The 22,328-nt window shown below is 42.5% G+C and overlaps 1 protein-coding gene across 2 annotated transcripts in view; it reads left to right on the top strand.

Moving 5' to 3' along the window:
• The window catches only part of CPNE8 (copine 8), a 545,271-nt gene that overhangs the window by 209,078 nt on the left and 313,865 nt on the right, over positions 1 to 22,328 (top strand). For both annotated transcript variants that reach the window (XM_069764995.1, XM_069764997.1), the window contains exon 3: positions 15,497 to 15,543. In XM_069764995.1, coding sequence (XP_069621096.1) covers positions 15,497 to 15,543 — 47 coding nt within the window. The remainder of the gene's footprint in view (positions 1 to 15,496; positions 15,544 to 22,328) is intronic.

The raw sequence follows: 22,328 nt of genomic DNA, 5'->3' as shown, positions 1-22,328 counted from the left end.
GTTCAAGTGGTTGTTTGGTGATGATGGGCTGCAGTGGTGCTCTTTGGTTCTTTTGATCATTTCTTCTGAGGTTGCACGGGCCACAGTTTCTGCACCACTGTTCGATTGATTTTCTCATCCCGACCCAATAAAATCTTTCTCTTAGAAGTACTTCTAACTTTTTCCAACCGAAGTGACCAGCACCATTATGGTAAGCTTCGAGGACCATCTTCACATCTTTTTTAGGCACGATAATCTGCCAAACCAATTCATGTGTTTTCGGATTGGTGTACCTTCTACAGAGCTTCCCTTGATACAGGAACATTTTGCCTCTCTCTTTCCAGAGTTGATGCGTCTCTTCTGGGGCATCCTCATCGGGATATGCACTTTGCTCAGTCAGCAGTTCCTTCACCAACTTCACAGCCGGATTGCTGTCTTGGGTGTCAGCCCATCTATGGTGTGCTAACGGATTAAAATTCACCTATTGATGTTTCTGATAGGTACTTGACTGATGATGTTTTGCCTTGGGATGATGGAAGGCTGGTAGTTCAATTTCTTTAAGCTCCCCCGTTTCTTCTTCTACATCTCTCAAGTGTGGCATCCGGGATAGGGCATCGGCATTTCCATTCTTGCGACCTGCTCGATACTTGATTATGAAGTTGTAATTAGATAACCGGGCTATCCATCGCTGTTCTAATGCACCTAATTTGGCTGTGTCCAGATGGGTCAACGGATTGTTGTCAGTATAGACAATAAATTCTGCAGCGGCCAGATAGTGTTTGAAACGTTCAGTCACAGCCCAAACTACTGCCAGTAGTTCCAATTTGAAGGAGCTATAATTTTCTGAATTTCTTTCAGTTGGCCGGAGCTTTCTACTTGCAAAGGCGATGACTTTCTCCCGACCTTCTTGCTTTTGTGACAGCACCGCTCCTAGTCCAACATTACTGGCATCGGTGTAGAGGATGAAAGGTTGATGGTAATCTGGGTATGCCAGAACCTCTTCTCCGGTTAGTGCCTTCTTTAGTTGTTCAAAGGAGTCTTCCCTTTCGTCGCTCCACTGAAAAGGAGGGTTTCGGTTTGAAGGTTTCTTCGTTTGCCCTACCAAGGTGTCTTGCAAGGGTGCTGCCAACTTGGTAAATCCTTTTATAAATCTGCGATAGTAACCTACCAATCCCAGGAATTGCCTCACTTCTTTTGCGTTGGTAGGTCTTGGCCAATCCCTTATGGCGCCTATTTTCTCGGGATCCGGTGCTACTCCCTCCGAACTCACGATGTGTCCCAGGTACTGTATTTGGCTTGAGAAGGTGACATTTGGATGGCTTGATTTTCATGCCATACCTGGATAAGGCTTCGAACACTTCTGCCAGGTCTTTTAAGTGTTGTTCGTAAGTCTTTGAGTAGACGATCACATCATCTAGGTACAGGAGGACGGTCTCGAAGTTCTTGTGTCCGAGGCAGCATTCCATCAGCCGCTGGAAGGTACCGGATGCGTTGCAGAGTCCGAATGGCATGCGATTAAATTCACATAGACCCATTGGTGTGGTGAATGCCGTCTTTTCCTTATCTCTCTCAGCCACAGGGACTTGCCAATACCCGCTTGTTAAGTCTAAGGTGGAAAAATAATTAGCAGATTTCAAAGCAGTCAAGGACTTTTCTATCCTAGGCAAGGGGTAGGCGTCTTTATGGGTGATGTTATTAATCCGCCGGTAGTCTACGCACATTCTCATGGTTCCGTCCTTTTTTTTTGACAATCACTAGAGGGGCCGCCCAGGGGCTACAGCTGTCTCTTATTAACCCCGGCCTGTTTCATCTCCCTCAGCATATCTTTTGCACATTGATAGTGAGCGGGCGGTATGGGTCTATATCTTTCTTTTATTGGGTGATGGTCACCGGTGGGGATTGTGTGTTCTACCCCTTCTATCCGTCCGAAGTCCAATGGGTGTTTACTGAATACTTGTTCATATTCCGTCACTAGCCTATACACCCCTTGTTTTTGATGGGTAGGTGTTGAATTTATGCCCACGTGCAGCTGTTGGCACGAATCCTCCAATTCTCCATCTGAGCCGTTGACTTCCACCTGACAGGTTGGTTCTAAGGGCTCAATGGTTGTGATGGCATTGTTGTCAACAGTATATAGCTTTGTCACTGTAGCATACCTTGGCAAAGTGACCTCTTCCTCTCCACAGTTCAAAAGTCGTACCGGCACTCGTCCCCGGTGTACCTCGACTACCCCTCGTGCTGTGAGTATAGTGGGCCTGCTGTCGGTGTACACTGGTTCTATTAAGGCTTGATAATCTCGTCCCTTAGTACCAATCGCTGCTCTACACCATACCAGCATTTCTGTTTTTGGTGGGATTACAATAGACGTTGGATCACTTACCCTCACACTGCCGATTTCTCCACCTGCAACTTCTACCTGTTGCCTTAACATCAATACCTTTATTTCCCTCTGGAGAACTCTCTGCTGGTAGGATTGGGCAGTTTCAGCAATTTGCTGTAAGACAGAAATAACTTCGGCAAAGCAGTTCTCTAACACATTCATTCCTATCAATACAGTTGGTTCACAGTTCCGCCGGTCAACATCAACAACAATTATACCCTGTTTCTGCAATTCTACTTTACCAATCTTTATGGTCATCTCCCTGAATCCTAGCTTCGGTACCAACTTACCATTACTGGCCCATATATCTAGTTCAACATCAGAGGGCACTTTATCAATATCTGCATCAGCCCAGTACCTCTTATAAAGGATATACGGTATAGATGAAATCTGGGAACCTGTGTCCAGCAAAGCGTTGAGCGGAATTCCGTCCAGCACGATAGGGATAATGGGTCGTCCTCCGATGTACCTGTCGTGCCAGGGTGTTGGGCCTTGAAAGTTCATTCCTGTGAAGCGGCCCGCACTCCCAGGGGATTCCCGTTTAAATCACAATCTCGTGCAAAGTGGCCTGGCTGCTGGCAACGGCGGCAAATGAGCCGTCCATCCGGTTGGTAGCGGTCGCGGGGTCGTCCTCTCCATGTCAGGTTTTTCCGGGGTCTCATCCATGGAACATCCTCTCTACGGTTTGCCAACTCCATCTTGGGTCCTCTCATCTCCTGCATGGTTTTAGCCATTGAAGCAACAACATCAGTTAAAGAGTCAAGCTTTTGTTAAAGAGCCTCATTAGTACTGGGCCCCAGGGGCTTAGCAATGGCCCCGGACATAGCTGATGTCACTTGCACTCCCTGTTGTTGAGGTGCCTCTGCCATGGGTTGCGCAGGATCTTGATCCCGAGGTGCCTCTGCCAGCTGGAGACGTATAGCGCTCTCCTTTAATTGGGCAAATGTCAATTCAGGGTTCTTAAAAACAAGCATACTCACATGCCCCCGGTGAGAAGGGGTGTAGAGTCCCTCAATAAATTGATCTCTTAGCAGTTTATCTGCTTCGGTGTTAAAAATGGGTTCAGCCAGTGTAAGTGATTTAAGGGCTTCCTGCAGGTTTATGGCAAAGTCTCTCACGCCCTCATTAGCTTTTTGTTTGCAATTAAAGAATCGTACTTTAGCTTTGCTGCCGGCAGTGGTTTCAAATGTAGCTTTTAATCCAGCAAATATGCGTTCAACAGTGCCTTTTAGATCAGCTGCCCATGCTGTGACTTCTCGCTTAGCATGGCCACTTAACTGCATCATCAGGAGACTAACACGCTGAACTTCATCCACGGGGAACATGTCAAAATAGGCCAGCATCTTTTCTCTGAAATCGTCAAGGGTATTAGGCTCACCTTCATACATTGGAAGCCACGGGCCACCCGGGGTATATGGCATCAGCACCGGCATGATGGGCGCTACTCCTTGCACCGCTGTGCTACCGGACTCTCTATCGACACTCTGTCTTTCAGCTGCATTAGCGTTGCCGGGTGCTGCGGCGTCTTAGTCTTAGTTAATCCGGACCCTTTCGGTCCTCCGCTTCCGTCGGGATAGTGTAGATTCGTTCCGCTGTGCAGCAGGATTGGTTTTCCCCTTGCTCTGACGTCAGAGCGCTCAGCTTGGTGCCGCCCACAATGACACGCCCACAATGACACGCCCCCTGCCTCTCCCGCCCGCTGCGCGCTCTGTAATGGCGGATTCTGAAGTTTTTTCAGCCAGAGTGGGGCTCAGGTAATGGCGTAGCTCAATTAACAGTCTCGTGCCCAACGGTTATGAGGTGATGGCGGCCATCTTTACTCCATTATAACCAATGGGGAAAAGTCACTTTCAAAAGTTTTTAATGGGAAATGGAATTTTCTTTAATAAAGTCAATTTTCAAGATTTCTCATCCAAGTTTTCACAGTTTTAGGCTCCAATCACGGCACACAATACCCGGTATACGGGCTGGCTGAATCCTGTTCGTGACGCCAATTGTGACGCCCAGGAGACCGGGATACCCAGCACCGGACCAATGGGGTCTGTCTCTTAAGCGGGATGTCACGGGTGGCTTAACCCGGTGCTGTGGCCTCAGGCAATGCACAGTGTAAGGGGTATCGTGAGGGGACAGGCACTTACTTGATCAGCAGCAGGTTCTCTCAGCGGTGATGATCCTGATCCTGGATAGATGGCTATTGTCCAAATGAAAGTCTGAGGCACTGAAACGTTTAACCAGTTTACTTCAACATAAAGGGATTTACAACCAGTCCTGTCACCGGAGTCTGTATGGGAACTCTGAGTTACTTTGACCCTGCCGGGGTCTTCGCCTCTTATTGTACGCAGTTTCCGTGTGGCCCTGCTGCTGTATGTGAACTGGCTGCCGGCCCAATCTGTCCCCTCCGGGTCCTGGTTCGACGGGCAACCCGAGTCCTTTTATCGGCTTACCCCCTCCAGGAGTACCGCTGAACTCTGCGACTGTTGCTGCGTCCGGCCCTAGTGAAGCTGATATCACCTCACGTTTTTCCGGTTGCTGTATTATATATAATGAATACAGCCACGGATCCGGTATCCGTCTTTGCGCCTGTTCTGGGTAGTGATTAATGCTACCCGGTTCTCACAATGTCCTTTTTCTCTGTCCCTTTTCTCCTCAGGCCGGTGATTTGGGCCTGGAAACCGTCAAAGGGCTGTTAGAAATTCAGCTGTATGACCTCTCACTTTCAGCTCCTTAGCCCAACTGCCAGTTCTTCTCTCAGACCAGAATGGATCAAGGGGAGTCTATGGAGCTCCCCCTTCTGGCCAGAGATGGTAGTGCAGTCTTGCTATTTTAGTATTTGTATCCAGTGTCAGTAACTGTTTTTGTGGCAAATACCCCTAGGGGTGCCACACCAATATGTCACGAAAAAACAATCTCAGAACCGCTAGGATCCATTGAAGCGTTCCTGAGTTATTACCTCATAAAGGGACACTGGTCAGAATTGCAAAAAACGGCAAGGTCTTTAAGGTCAAAATAGGCTGGGTCATGAAGGGGTTAATTCATAGTTTTGATGCCTTCAGTGTGAATTTACAATTTTCATAGTCCTGAAAATACATAAAAATCTTTAAATGAGAAGGTGTGTCTAAACTTTTGGTCTGTACTGTATTTTTTCTAAAATACAAAGGAAATGTCTCATCTTTAACTTTAGCCCTTTTAGACATCATTTCATGTTCAAATCGCTTAGCTGTTTACAATAACAATTATTTTGACCAGGGGTGTCCAAACTTTTACATGTCACTGTATTCATGCTTTAATTTTAGTTTTAGACAACGCACTTCAAAATAAGAATATATGTGATGCAGTACTCTGTCTTCTAGATAAAAATCCTTTAAAAAAAAAATACCGAATATGCATACTGGAAAACATTCATATCCCCTTTGTATCCTTAGATAGGCTCTTAGTCCTCTTAGTCATAGACCTCCATCTCTGTACAAACTGTGCAGTAGGTGAAATAAGTATTGAACAGGTTAACAATTTTCAAAGTAGATATTTTTCTAAAGGTGCAATTAACAAGAAGTTCTCACCAGATGTCGGTACCCATCCAATTCACGCAGGCAAAGAAAGCAAACCATAGAAGTTCATAAATTAAGTTCCGCTTATTGAAATTTAATTAGTACTTTGTACAAAAGCCTCTGTTGGTGTTTAAAATGTCAAGACTCCTCCTGTATGGAGAAACTAGTCACGTTCATTGCTTAGATGTGATTTTGGTTCATTCTTGTACGCAAACACTTTTTTAATTTTTAACGTTCCATTGGCTCCCTCAATGATCTTTGAACTTTAGTTCCTCCCATAAACTGTTGGATTCAAGTCAGGTGATCGGCTGGGCCATTCTCTCAGCTTTATTTTCTTCTTCTGAAACCAATAGTGAGTTTGCTTGGGGTGATATGCAGTGCCTTTTGGCCTTTCAATATGGTGTGTATTATGACATCCAAATAGTTCAATTTTGGTCTTTTCTGACCACACTATATTCTCCCAGTATTTCACAGTCTTGTCTAAATGTTGAGTAAACTTTAAAGGTGCTTGTACATGCTTTATGTTCAGCAATGTCAGCAATGGAGTCCATTGTGGTGAGCATGCATACAGGCCATGGAGATTCAGTGCATTACTTATTGTTTTCTTTTAAATAATTGTACTGATTCCAGGTTTTTCTGTAGCTCTCCACAGGTGTCCCTTGGTTCTTGGACAATTCTTCTGATAATCCTTTTCACTCCTGTGTCTGAAATCTTGCGGGCAGCACATAGTCATGGCCGATTTATTGTGAAATGATGTTCTTTCCACTTCCAGATTATGGTCACGACAGAGCTCATTGGAATCTTCAGTAGTTTCGAAATTTTTCTGTGATCAGTGCCATCAGTATGTTTTGAAACAATAAGTTTACAAAGGTCTTGAGACAGCTCACAGGTTTTACCCATCATGAGATGTTTTTTGTATGGTATCTTAATAATTATCCAATATTATAACTGGACGCTTTTTATAGGCCATCAGTTGAATCACCTGATATTATTTTTCACTAAGTAGCAGGATTGCTTTCTAATGACTGATAGATTTCAGCTGGTGTAATGACTTTCCATGACTTTTTGCAACTCTTTTTCTTCATATGTTCTATACTTTTGCCCTGTGTCATTTCTCATTATTACACATTACTTAATTTATGGACAGCTATGGTTTGATATCTTTGCCTGTGTGGTTTGCATGGGTTGTTACCAACATCTGGTGAGAATTTCATATCAGTACTGTAGTACCTTTAAAAATATATTTACTTAGAAAATTGGTTATGTGTTCAATATTTTTTCCACCAGCTGTAGCTGGCTGACCTATGTAAAATGGGTTGGAAGAGGATCTGTACTGTTGTCAACCCCTCTGTCATATTATTTTCTTTGAAGCAGAAGGTATAGTGCCTATGTTTTCTATTTTATGACACTAGAGTGAGACACTGGTTACATAGGTAATGTCACATACGATTTATTTTCATTTTCATTGTTAAATAGGTTTATTGAGCTTGCTTTAGACCTTTGATTGTCAGGCGATACATACAACTAAAACTGCTTTTCTTATTTGTGAGTCATTACTTTGTCACTCTCCTGCAAACAACAACATGTCACAGTTTTCTTCTGCCTGAAGATTACAGTATGTTTTTTTTTTTAGCCCTGCTGTATATGAATTGACTTTTGCATTCTTTTACATCTTTTTATATATTGTGTTTGTGCATAATTGTTGGGCTACAAGATTAAATATATTGGGCAACTATATTAAAAATGTTTTTCTCCACTTATAACTTGACAGCACACAAGTGTATTCTAAATGTTTAGTTTCCAATGTAGCAGTCATTAGTTTAATTGCTCATAAGCATCTGCATGATTTTTGTTTTTAATTTCTTCCAAACTAGCGTTACCTAAAGCAGTTGTTTTCAGAATCCCAAGTGCTATCCCTTTCCCTGCACAATAATGCTTAAAAAGCCCCAAAGTCATTATTTATCCATCTTTGAATGTTTTCTGGATTGCTAAATTGACTGTCAGCCTACTCATTGTTACTGAAAATACTCAGTACCATAACCAGTTATGGCAATTAGTAATCCAGGAAAAAGAGTCCATTATATATCCTTAGGGTTTGTGCACACAGCAGACTATCTAATATGCATTATAGTAGCAGCATCATAAATTCTTTACATACATTAAACTTACATTTATATTATTTGCTTACATAGCACTATTACCACAGCGCTTTACAAATCAGCATCACTGTCCCCATTGGGACTCACAAGCTAAGTTCCCTATCAGTATGTCTTTGGAGTGTGGGAGGAAACCAAAGTGCAAGGAAGAATTATGGGGAGAATATACAAACAATTTGCAAATGTTGTGGGATTTGAACCTATGACCCCAGCGTTTCAAAGCAACAGTCCTAACACTTAGCCACCATGCTGCCCTCTCTTAATCCTCTTTTAGCAGCCATCAGAAATTGCTGTAGAGAAACACATGCAACTGTTATCTGATAGCCGCTACACTCCTCAACATTGAGGATGCAACGCCATGAAGGAAAAGTTGTGGAATTCTGGAATTTACAGGATAGATATATTATTTATATGCAAATAATTAAAAATGGAAACAACATTTTCAAAACAGACTGCTTACACAGTCTTCACAGTCATACATTGCACAGCGTTGATGTGCTAAAAAGTATTTACTGGGATACTGTATAAATTGCCATACCACTAGTGCCACCACCGAATCAATGTAATGCCGAGCTGTTAAAGGGACACTGTCACCTGAATTTGGAGGGAACAATCTTCAGCCATGGAGGCGGGGTTTTTATGTGTTTGATTCACCCTTTCCTTACCCGCCGGCTGCATGCTGGCTGCAATATTGGATTGAAGTTCATTCTCTGTCCTCCGTAATACATGCCTGCACAAGGCAAGATTGCTTTGCGCAGGCGTGTACTATGGAGGACAGAGATTGAACTTCAATCCAATATTGCAGCCAGCATGCAGCCAGCGGGTAAGGAAAGGGTGAATCAAACACCCAAAAACCCCGCCTCCATGGCTGAAGATTGTTCCCTCCAAATTCAGGTGACAGTGTCCCTTTAATATATGGTAGCCAGATTTGTCTAGTCTTCATTCCCACACTTCATTGTAAGCTGGGATGATGAAAATGTATTTATATCGCCGGCTTGTTAACACCTTTCTGACCTCGGACGGGATAGTACATCCGAGGTCAGAAGCCCCGCTTTGATGCGGGCTCCGGCGGTGAGCCCGCACCAAAGCCGGGACATGTCAGCTGTTCTGAACAGCTGATATGTGCCCGTAATAGGCGCGAGCAGAATCGCGATCTGCCTGCGCCTATTAACTAGTTAAATGCCGCTGTCAAACGCAGACAGCGGCATTTAACTACCGCATCCGGCCGGGCGGCGGGAAATGACATCATCGCCGACCCAGTCATATGATCGGAGGTCGGCGATGCGTCTCCATTGTAACCATAGAGGTCCTTGAGACCTCTATGGTTACTGATCGCCGGTAGCTGTGAGCGCCACCCTGTGGTCGGTGCTCACAGCACACCTGATTTTCTGCTACATAGCAGCGAACAGCAGATCGCTGCTATGTAGCAGAGGCGATCGTGCTGTGCCTGCTTCTAGCCTCCCATGGAGGCTATTGAAGCATGACAAAAGTTAAAAAAAAAAAAAAAAAAGTTAAAAAAATGTGAAAAAAATAAAAAAAATATAAAAGTTTAAATCACCCCCCTTTCGCCCCAATCAAAATAAATCAATAAAAAAAAAATCAAATCTACACATATTTGGTATCGCTGCGCTCAGAATTGCCCGATCTATCAATTATAAAAAGCATTAACCTGATCGCTAAACAGCGTAGCGAGAAAAAAATTCGAAACACCAGAATTACGTTTTTTTGGTTGCCACGACATTGCATTAAAATGCAATAACGGGCAATCAAAAGAACGTATCTGCACCACAATGCTATAATTAAGAACGTCATCTCGGCACGCAAAAAATAAGTCCTCAACCGACCCCAGATCATGAAAAATGGAGACGCTACGAGTATCGGAAAATGGCGCATTTTTTTTTTTTTTTAGCAAAGTTTGGAATTTTTTTTCAACACTTAGGTAAAAAATAACCTAGTCATGTTAGGTGTCTATGAACTCGTACTGACCTGGAGAATCATAATGGCAGGTCAGTTTTCGCATTTAGTGAACCTAGCAAAAAAGCCAAACAAAAAACAAGTGTGGGATTGCACTTTTTTTTGCAATTTCACCGCACTTGGAATTTTTTTCCCGTTTTCTAGTACACGACATGCTAAAACCAATGATGTCGTTCAAAAGTACAACTCGTCCCGCAAAAAATAAGCCCTCACATGACCATATTGACGGAAAAATAAAAAAGTTATGGCTCTGGGAAGGAGGGGAGTGAAAAACGAATACGGAAAAATGAAAAATCTCAAGGTCATGAAGGGGTTAATATAATACTCCCATCAGTGGCACCTGCTCTCGCTGTTATCAACGACAGCAGGTTTAGGCTGATGGGATTAGCACTCACGCCTCTATAACTGGCAGAGAACTTTTTACCACTGGTCACAGCTGCTGGCTCACGGAGCTCTATGACTGACGGTAAGATCGGAGGCAGTGTTTGCCATGCTGTCATGCAGATGACAACGTGGCAAACAACGGATGTTCAGGCCCCCCTTTCATCTGAATGGGGTCTGGATTTGGGTACTGTTCTGGATCCCCAACTGAACTTTTGTTAAATGTTCAGCTGGACCCAAACATCCAGGGGTTGTCTCCTCACTATTATGGAGTGTATTTAAAAAAAAAATAAAACTTTAGGAAAAATAAAACGGTACTATTTCTCACAGTATTCCCATAGCCCATGCTTTTTTTGTTCGATCTGTGATTACTTGTTTTATGCAGAATGAGCTGTAGCTCTTATTGATACCATTTTGGTGTACATGTCTCTTTACATAGTTACATAGTTATTAAGGTTGAAGGAAGACTTTAAGTCCATCTAGTTCAACCCATAGCCTAACCTAACTTGCCCTAACATGTTGATCCAGAGGAAGGCAAAAAAAACCCATGTGGCAAAGAGTAAGCTCCACATTGGGGAAAAAAATTCCTTCCCGACTCCACATACGGCAATCAGAGTAGTTCCCTGGATCAACGCCCTATCAAGGAATCTAGTGTATATACCCTGTAACATTATACTTTTCCAGAAATGTATCCAGTCCCCTCTTAAATTTAAGTAATGAATCACTCATTACAACATCATACGGCAGAGAGTTCCATAGTCTCACTGCTCTTACAGTAAAGAATCCGCGTCTGTTATTATGCTTAAACCTTTTTTCCTCCAAACGTAGAGGATGCCCCCTTGTCCCTGTTTCAGGTCTATGATTAAAAAGATCATCAGAAAGGTCTTTGTACTGTCCCCTCATATATTTATACATTAACATAAGATCACCCCTTAGTCTTTGTTTTTCCAAACTAAATAGCCCCAAGTGTAATAACCTATCTTGGTATTGCAGATCCCCCAGTCCTCTAATAACCTTGGTCGCTCTTCTCTGCACCCGCTCCAGTTCAGCTATGTCTTTCTTATACACCGGAGACCAGAACTGTGCACAGTATTCTAAGTGTGGTCGAACAAGTGACTTGTATAGAGGTAAAATTATGTTCTCCTCATAAGCAACTATGCCTCTTTTAATGCATCCCATTATTTTATTTGCCTTTGTAGCAGCTGCCTGACACTGGCCACTGAATATAAGTTTGTCATCCACCCATACACCCAGGTCTTTTTCATTGACGGTTTTGCCCAGAGTTTTAGAATTAAGCACATAATTATACATCTTATTACTTCTACCCAAGTGCATGACCTTACATTTATCCCCATTAAAGCTCATTTGCCATTTATCAGCCCAAGCTTCTAGTTTACATAAATCATCCTGTAATATAAAATTGTCCTCCTCTGTATTGATTACCCTGCAGAGTTTAGTGTCATCTGCAAATATTGAAATTCTACTCTGAATGCCCCCTACAAGGTCATTAATAAATATGTTAAAAAGAAGAGGGCCCAATACTGACCCCTGTGGTACCCAACTGCTAACCGCTACCCAGTCCGAGTGTGCTCCATTAATAACCACCCTTTGTTTCCTATCCCTGAGCCAGCTCTCAACCCACTTACACATATTTTCCCCTATCCCCATTATTCTCATTTTATGTATCAACCTTTTGTGTGGCACCGTATCAAAAGCTTTTGAAAAGTCCATATACACTACATCTACTGGGTTCCTTTGGTCCAGTCCGGAACTTACCTCTTCATAGAAACTGATCTAATTAGTCTGACATCAACGGTCCCTAGTAAACCAGTGCTGATACTGGGTCATGAGGTTATTCCTCTTCAGATACTCCAGTATATCATCCCTTAGAATGCCCTCCAGGATTTTACCCACAGTAGAGGTTAAGCTTACTGGCCTATGGTTTCCGAGTTCAGTTTTTGTTCCCTTTTTGAATATTGGCACCACATTTGCTATACGCCAGTCCTGTGGTACAGACCCTGTTATTATGGAGTCTTTAAAGATTAAAAATAATGGTCTATTAATGACTGTACTTAATTCCTGCAGTACTCGAGGGTGTATCCCATCCGGGCCCGGAGATTTGTCAATTTTAGTGATTTTTAGACGCCGCCGCACTTCCTGCTGGGTTAAGCAGGTGACATTCAATGGGGAATTTTTATCACTAGTCATTTTGTCTGCCATGGGATTTTCTTGTGTAAATACTGATGAAAAAAAGTCATTTAGCATATTGGCTTTTTCCTAATCCTCTTCCACCATTTCACCCAGACTATTTTTAAGGGGGCCAACACTATCATTTTTTAGTTTCTTACTATTTATGTAGTTAAAGAATATTTTGGGATTATTTTTACTCTCTCTGGCAATGAGTCTCTCTGTCTCAATCTTTGCTGCCTTGATTTGCTTTTTACAGAATTTATTTAATTTTTTGTATTTATTTAATGCCTCCTCACTACCTACTTCCTTTAATTCTCTAAATGCTTTCTTTTTGTCACTTATTGCGCCCCTTACAGCTCTATTTAGCCATATTGGTTTCCTCCTATTTCTAGTATGTTTATTCCCATACGGTATATACTGTGCACAGGTCCTGTCCAGGATGCTAATAAACGTCTCCCATTTTCTTTGTGTATTTTTGTGTCTCAGGATATCGTCCCATTTAATTGCACCAAGATCCTCTCTCATCCGTTGGAAATTTGCCCTCCTGAAGTTTAGTGTCCTTGTAACCCCTCTATTACACATCTTTTTAAAGGATACATGAAAACTTATTATTTTGTGATCGCTATTTCCCAAGTAACCCCCAACCCTTATATTTGCTATGCGGTCTGGCCTGTTGATTAATATTAGGTCTAGCAATGCCCCCCTTCTTGTTGGGTCCTGAACCAGTTGTGAAAGGTAATTGTCTCTCACAGTGGTCAAAAACCGATTACCTTTGCTGGAACTGCAGGTTTCTGTTCCCCAATCTATTTCAGGGTAGTTGAAGTCCCCCATAATAATGACTTCTCCTTGAGTCGCAGCTTCATCTATTTGCTTTACGAGGATATTCTTCATTGCTTCCATTATTTTTGGAGATTTATAACAAACCCCTATCAGTAATTTATTATTTTTTTCCCCCTCCCCTTATCTCCACCCACAGGGATTCTACATTTTCATTAAATTCACCTATATTATCACGCCGGATGGGTTTTAAGGATGATTTTACATATAGACACACCCCTCCCCCTCGCTTATCTGTACGGTCATTTCTGAACAGACTATAGCCCTGCAAGTTAACAGCCCAGTCATGGCTCTCATCCAGCCACGTTTCAGATATCCCCACCATGTCATAATTATGCTCCAACAACATTAGTTCTAATTCGTCCATTTTGATTGACTTTTATTCTTTTATGGGGGTAGGAGATGGGTGATGAAAAATCAGGAATTCTCCCCTGTTTATTTTACAATGTTCACAAAGCAATAAATAATATGATATTTATTTATCATGTGGTGAATGGAAAAATGTGGGTAATTTTATTTTTATATAATTAATATTTTTAATATGCTGTTTAACACATTGATTGCAGCTCAAGGTAAAAACTATTATTGAAAGACTAATTAATGCTTGCTATTTTGCCATATATTTCCCTTGATCCAACCCATTTTCAATGCTTCTGGCTAATTAGAACCATTCATTCTTGCTTATTCTATTTACCTTTTAAATTTGAGACAATGAACATTTACTTTTGACTTTTTAGCTTTCATATGTAAAACTCTTTTACCATTCTTTTCCTACCTTTCATTTGTCTACGAGCTAGTGGATGGAGACTTCCCGCTATGATGTTTGCAATACTCAGGACACAGAGATGCAGTAGTGTAGAGAACATTACTGAACATCTTATCAGGCTAGCAGCTGTAATCTGATCCTTCAGTGAGCAGGCAGTCTGTCTTGTTAAGAGCAAGATGAATTCTAGTTATTTTTCTGAGTGAATATTGAGTACAAAGGGAAGGTAGGAAGAAATAAGTGCCCCGTAAATGTAGTAAGAAGCAGATTTTTCTGACATAATATCTTAAAAGTTTGTTATATTTTCTTGAACTGTTAATTTATGTAAAATTTGTTGATCACACTATGCAGCTTTTATGTGCTTAGTTTTGTGAAACGTGCATGTAAAACAAGAGACTTGTTGTCTGTTACCATGATTATGCACAGTATCAATAGCCGCTATAGACATACAGGTCAGTGGTAGAAAATTCTTATAGCGGACCTGCCAGCTTAATCATAAAGCAATGGCATACCATAGCAAAATGGCAGAATACCAATAATTGCATGATTACTTTTTACTAGAAGTAGAATTTGGCTTGCTTTCTAGTTTTTTTTCTAAACACACTGTAATCCTGCGGCCTTGTAACATGAAATCAATTTTAGTTGTCATTGCATTTTAACCACATACCTAGTGAATTCTGACTTGTGCCCCTGCCCCATAGTATTTACAAGCTCCATTAATATAAGTGTGTAAATTCAGATATGATATTTCAAGTAAAGTGTTAAATGTTGGGCATACTTTGTTAGGGGTTCCACCGCTACAATTAAACATTTTCGTCACTGTGACCTTTAAGCAAAGTTTGACATTTCCAATGTTCAAAAAAGGAAACATTTGTCGCAGTGCTCAACTATTGTAGCTCACACAGCAGGCCAAATTACAGCTGACGGGATAGTCTAGTTTTCTAGGCCAGAGCTGATGTAGGTAGTGACTCACTAGATTTCATCCTAGTTCTACAGTATGTGAATGGAGAAAGGAAAACAAATTACCTTACAGCAAGAACATGTAAAGGTAATGACCGTGTATATCAGCGGAACAAAGAGATAACTGGAAGTGAGATCAGCAATGGCCATTTGTAGCATCAGGGCTGCCGTTCAGTATTAACATGCAGTATTTGATGTTACAGTGATAAATCATATTGCATGGTATTTTTAGTATTATCTTTATTATAAATAGGAGATTTGGAAATATTACTATTTACATGTCTCATAATATACTGAGGTTAATAAACTTTTCTTTTTTATCCTGTTGCAGTATGTGTATTGTATACACAAGGTATTGGAAACAAGGAATGGAGAGAGGTAAGGTTTTTGCTTTACTTTTTACAATTAAACAATAATGTTGTCATCCTTTTCTAGTTTAGAAATATGAGACGGGCAGTGACTCAAAATGCATTTGTGAAAAAATGATCATAAAGGTATTTATATAATGATCATGCATCAATAACTGAAAGATTTAGGCAATTTGCAAAAGCACATGCGGTACACTGTTTTTGTGTATCCATGGCCCCTTCCTAGGCTATTAATATGAGCCCACAGTTGTCTGTATAGCCTTTGCTGGTTATTAATTAAAGGGAAGGTGCCACCAGTTTTGTATTTAGTTTTTTTGTGAAATTAAGCTTAAAATAGTAATTGAAATGTATTAATGCAATGTTTGCACTGTTTGCAAACATTTCTATATGAAAAATATATTATATATTTTTCTACAAATATACATATTTACCACTAGGGGGAGCATTTTCCGTTTGAGACCTCAAGCAGCTATAGTAAGATTTACCAGCAGCAAAATTGGGGCAGTAACTGCTGACATCACCATTTCCCTCCCCTTTTGGGTGGTCTAATATCCCTGGGACAGAATGAAGAGCAGCATCACAGGGCAGCACCATTTTGTGTGTGACTGCCCTGTGACCTGCTATCACCAGCAGTTACTGCATCAGAGGCACAGCTTGTTTACAGAGGAGCAGAATACAGTGGGCTCAGCAGCATTTTTTGTGAATAACATTCTTGCCATCCCCCTTCCCCTACCTTAATCCCTGTCCTGTCAGCTGCCCTGCTCTCTCTCTCCAGGTGTCACCTCCCTCTCTGCAGGCTGTGAGTGCAGCTTACCAGAGATCACAGGGACTGTGTGTGAGGGGGAGGTGGAGATACAGCAGGAGAAGCACACAGGGCAGCATGTGAGGAGCAGAGGATGTCTGCCCACTGTGCCCAGGATGTGCCTGCTTGGAGTACAGAGCAGTGAGGGCTTCTTCTGTCCTGGGATAGAGAGTAGGTGGAGCTCAGCAGATAGCACTGGGCTATAATAAAATGGCAGCTAGTCACACCTACAGCAGTGAGTTGTGCAGCCCACAGAGGTGTGCCCAGCTCACTGCTAATGCTGCTGCAATGTTACAGATAGGGTCAGCGCCGGTCTATTATCTCCTATGTCCATGGGGTGCCGTAATCTGACACTGATAGTGCCCTGCTACTGCTGCAAAACCAAGATGTCGGCCCCCAGTGCATTCTTTAAACTCATATAACACATGAAATCTGTTTCACATGCATTTCAAACTTGCTTATAGCAGCATGTTATGCTACATTACAGTGATTTATTAATGACCTACAAACGCGGTACCTTCCCTTTAAAGGGAGACCCGAAGTTGTTTGTTTTGGGGGTCCACCATTTTAATAGCCAGTAAAGGCCAAGTATACAGCTGTGAGCTGATATTAATAGCCTGGGAAGCTCCAGGGGTATTACCCCCTTCCCAGGCTATAAACATGTGCCCCCAGCCGTCTGCTTTCCCTCTGCTGCTTAAGAAATTAACGCGGGAGCCCACGCCATTTTTTTCTGAAGAATAATCTTTTAATAATTAAATACATGTACAAAAAGCTGCACACACACTGTACTAATTGTGTATGTCACTGACATCTACATATTCTATAGGTATATACTGTATGTAATCCATCTATCCTGTCTGCTCCTGCTGTGATTTTACTGTGAGCGCCAGATGGATTGCTGGCTATATATATATATAGACAACATTTTTCTAATTTTAGTTATAGACATTACCACAATGAATTTTAAGCAAAACAATTCAGACGCAGTTGAAGTTCAGACTTTCAGCTTTCATTTGAGGGTATCCACATTAAAATTGGATGAAAGGTTTAGGAGTTTCAGCTCCTTAACATGTGCCACCCTGTTTTTAAAGGGAGCAAAAGTAATTGGACAATTGACTCCAAGGCTACTTCATGGACAGGTGTGGGCAATCCCTTCATTATGTCATTCTCAATTAAGCAGATAAAAGGCCTGGAGTTGATTTGAGGTGTGGTGCTTGCATTTGGAAGGTTTTGCTGTGAAGTAAACATGCGGTCAAAGGAGCTCTCCATGCAGGTGAAACAAGCCATCCTTAAGCTGCGAAAACAGAAAAAACCCATCCGAGAAATTGCTACAATATTAGGAATGGCAAAATCTACAGTTTGGTACATCCTGAGAAAGAAAGCAAGCACTGGTGAACTCTTCAATGCAAAAAGACCTGGGCGACCACGGAAGACAACAGTCGTGGATGATCGCAGAATAATCTCCATGGTAAAGAGAAACCCCTCCACAACAGCCAACCAAGTGAACAACACTCTCCAGGAGGTCGGCGTATCAATATCCAAATCTACCATAAAGAGAAGACTGCATGAAAGTAAATACAGAGGGTTCACTGCATGGTGCAAGCCACTCATAAGCATCAAGAATAAAAAGGCTGGACTGGACTTTGCTAAAAAACATCTAAAAAAGCCAGCACAGTTCTGGAAGAACATTCTTTGGACAGATGAAACCAAGATCAACCTCTACCAGAATGATGGAAAGAGAAAAGTATGGCGAAGGCGTGGTACAGCTCATGATCTAAAGCATACCACATCACCTGTAAAATACGGCGGAGGCAGTGTGATAGCTTGGGCATGCATGGCTGCCAGAGGCACTGGGTCACTAGTGATTGATGATGTGACACAGGATAGAAGCAGCCGAATGAATTCTGAGGTATTCAGAGACATACTGGGTGCTCAGATCCAGCCAAATGCAGCCAAACTTATTGGTCGTCGTTTCATACTACAGATGAACAGTGACCCAAAACCTAAAGCCAAAGCAACCCAGAGGTTTATTAAAGCAAAGAAGTGGAATATTCTTGAATGGCCAAGTCAGTCACCTGATCTCAACCCAATTTAGCATGCATTTCACTTCTTAAAGACTAAACTTCAGAATTAAAGGCCCACAAACAAACAAACAAACAGCAACTGAAAACCACCGCAGTGAATGCCTGGCAGAGCATCATAAAGGAGGAAACACAGCGTCTGGTGATGTCTATGAGTTCAAGACTTTAGGCAGTCATTGCCAACAAAGGGTTTTCAACCAAGTACTAAAAATGAACATTTTAATTAAAATTATTGAATTAGAAAAATGTCTCTGTCCAAATATATATGGACCTAAGTGTGTGTGTGTGTGTATATATACACACGCCGATTCAGCGATGTCTGCGGGAGATCCAGCGACGAAATAAAGTTCTGGACTTTCCCCAGTGACCAACGATCTCCCAGCAGGGGCCTGATCGTTGGTTGCTGTCACGCATAACGATTTCATTAATGATATCGTTGCTACGACACAAAAAGCAACAATATCGTTAACGATATCGTAATGTGTGACGGTACCTTTAGTCCAAACTGACAACTCTGATGGCTCCAATTAGCATCCTTTCATTTGTAAATGTGGCCATTGACTGAGGAATCTGCAGGGGGCAATTGTGTTGATCCACCTCAACAAAGGTCTTGTAAGAGAGTGTAAACAAAAGAATGTAAGCTGCTCCTGAATGTGTCTGCCCCCCAAGCCCCCACCTTAGCAAATTTGCATGCAGCCTTTTGTGCTGTGGAGGATAAATAGGTGACTGCTTCACCTATTTTGTTCACAAGAAACAAAATGCAGAGAAGGGATACCATTCAACAGGCATTGGAACTGATCCTGAGCAACACCAACCCTTCTGACTCAGATGGAGAAGGCATAGTCCTTCAACCGGATTCGGACTCCGAGCTGTATTCAGGTTAGATTTTTCAAATTACCTTTTTTTTATTTCCTAACAATCTTTTTGCTAGGTTCACATTTGAGAGAATTTCAGTTCCCTGCGAATCCAGCAGGGAACTTAGAAATTTTGTCAGCCTCCGCATGTTCCCTGCATGCGGGAGAGCGGGGAACGCGGTTCCTAGCAATCCGCTGTGTTTAGCCCCACAGCTACACAGTGGGCTGTGGGGAGTGCGATTCGCACCCCCGCATCCCCCCTCCCCAGGGAACGCATCTTGAGGAGTTCTCTGTGCAGGGAATTGAAATTCTCTCAAATGTGAACCTAGCCTTATTTAGAACCAAAACAAAATGTTAGTTTGAAATTATTTATCTTGCAGATGAGGAGACTCCTCCTCTACCAAAAAAGAGAGCTCGGTTGGCAAGTGAGCCGACAGAGACCGCAAAAGATGGCACAGTGTGGCGTGAAGTACAAGTGGGGAAACGTCTCCATTTCACCCCAGTACCCTACAGATGGAGAGGCCAGACGAATTGTCCAGAGTCGCCTTCAGAGCTTCCTCTGTTTTATCACTCTTGACATGCTTCGTTGCATTCAAGAATGGACTACTCAACATGCACGTCACACGGAGCGGGTGGATTGGTTCATGGGTCTCCCGGAACTAATGGCATTTATTTCAGTCATTATCTTGCGGGGGGTGACCAAGGTTCCATCACTACGTGACAGCTGGTCAGCAAACCTGGCAAACCCAAGGATCATTGCAACTATGACCCGAAACTGCTTCCAAGACATCATGCAACACCTACTCTTTGATGACATGTTCACACAGAGTGAGCGAGTGGAGACAGATAAGTTTGCTGCAATCTCCGATGTGTGGAGATCGTTTGTCACCAACTGCATCGCATCCTACAACCCTGGTCGACACATCACTATTGATGAACAGCTTTTCCCGTCAAAGACTCGCTGCTGTTTGCTGCAATACATTGCAACAAAACCAGACAAGTTTGGCATCAAGTTTTGTGTTGCTTGCGACTTGAAATCAAAGTACATCTGTAATGTCCTCCCATATCTTGGCAAGGACCCCTGTCGTCCCAGCGAGGAGAGACAGTCCGAAACTGTAGTGATGAGGCTGATGGAACCATTCATGGACAAGGGCAGAACTGTAACCACGGACAATTTCTTTATATCATTGTCACTTGCACAACGACTGCTTAGCCGGAAAACCACTATCCTCGGCACAGTCAACAAGAGTCGCCAGGAAATTCCTCAATCCGCTAGACAGATGGACCGCACAGAATTTACCACTCAGGTGTTTTCAACCACACTGACAGTATATGCACCCAAACGAAAGGAGGCCGTCTACATTCTCAGCAGCATGCACAGCATGGTTGAAACTGAGGATACCAACAAAAGGAAGCCAAACACGGTCACACAATACAACCACACAAAGTGTGGTGTGGATGTAATGGAGCAAATGGTGCGGGACTACAGCATGCGTGCAGGAACACGGAGATGGCCAGTTGCCGTGTTCTGCAACATGATTGACATGGCAGCACTGAATGCTCATGTTCTTTATCAGGCATGCACTGGGGTGCAGGAGAGACGGGTGGACTACCTGGTTGAGCTTGCAAAAGAGTTAAGTGGCTCTCATATGACTGAAAAGAAGGCACACAAGGAGAAACTCATTCGGCAACAACCTTCCACACCCAGCCCTGGCAAAAGGGCGAAGTGTCAAGGCAACCATCGATGCACGAACAATTGTGCAACTGAGAGATGTGTTGACTGCTACAAATACACGTGTGGCAAATGTACCAGGGACTTACCCAGGCAGTGCCAGGTATGTTCCAACAGTGCAGACAGACTGCTGAGTGAGTGCTGAAATGCTAGTCACACAAGAAGGGCATGCCACTCACACACACGCAGCCCCCCACTGCAGCCTATTGTAAATACAGTTAGGGCCAGAAATATTTGGACAGTGACACAATTTTCGCGAGCTGGGCTCTGCATGCCACCACATTGGATTTGAAATGAAACCTCTACAACAGAATTCAAGTGCAGATTGTAACGTTTAATTTGAAGGGTTGAACAAAAATATCTGATAGAAAATGTAGGAATTGTACACATTTCTTTACAAACACTCCACATTTTAGGAGGTCAAAAGTAATTGGACAAATAAACATAACCCAAACAAAATATTTTTATTTTCAATATTTTGTTGCAAATCCTTTGGAGGCAATCACTGCCTTAAGTCTGGAACCCATGGACATCACCAAACGCTGGGTTTCCTCCTTCTTAATGCTTTGCCAGGCCTTTACAGCCGCAGCCTTCAGGTCTTGCTTGTTTGTGGGTCTTTCCGTCTTAAGTCTGGATTTGAGCAAGTGAAATGCATGCTCAATTGGGTTTAGATCTGGAGATTGACTTGGCCATTGCAGAATGTTCCACTTTTTGGCACTCATGAACTCCTGGGTAGCTTTGGCTGTATGCTTGGGGTCATTGTCCATCTGCACTATGAAGCGCCGTCCAATCAACTTTGCAGCATTTGGCTGAATCTGGGCTGAAAGTATATCCCGGTACACTTCAGAATTCATCCGGCTACTCTTGTCTGCTCTTATGTCATCAATAAACACAAGTGACCCAGTGCCATTGAAAGCCATGCATGCCCATGCCATCACGTTGCCTCCACCATGTTTTACAGAGGATGTGGTGTGCCTTGGATCATGTGCCGTTCCCTTTCTTCTCCAAACTTTTTTCTTCCCATCATTCTGGTACAGGTTGATCTTTGTCTCATCTGTCCATAGAATACTTTTCCAGAACTGAGCTGGCTTCTTGAGGTGTTTTTCTGCAAATTTAACTCTGGCCTGTCTATTTTTGGTATTGATGAATGGTTTGCATCTAGATGTGAACCCTTTGTATTTACTGTCATGGAGTCTTCTCTTTACTGTTGACTTAGAGACAGATACACCTACTTCACTGAGAGTGTTCTGGACTTCAGTTGATGTTGTGAACGGGTTCTTCTTCACCCAATTAAGTATGCGGCGATCATCCACCATTGTGGTCATC

This window comes from Ranitomeya imitator, chromosome 4 (assembly GCF_032444005.1).
Source record: "Ranitomeya imitator isolate aRanImi1 chromosome 4, aRanImi1.pri, whole genome shotgun sequence".
Taxonomy (NCBI): domain Eukaryota; kingdom Metazoa; phylum Chordata; class Amphibia; order Anura; family Dendrobatidae; genus Ranitomeya; species Ranitomeya imitator.
Note: the sequence above shows the minus strand (reverse complement) of the source record. Positions and strands in the feature narration are given on the sequence as shown.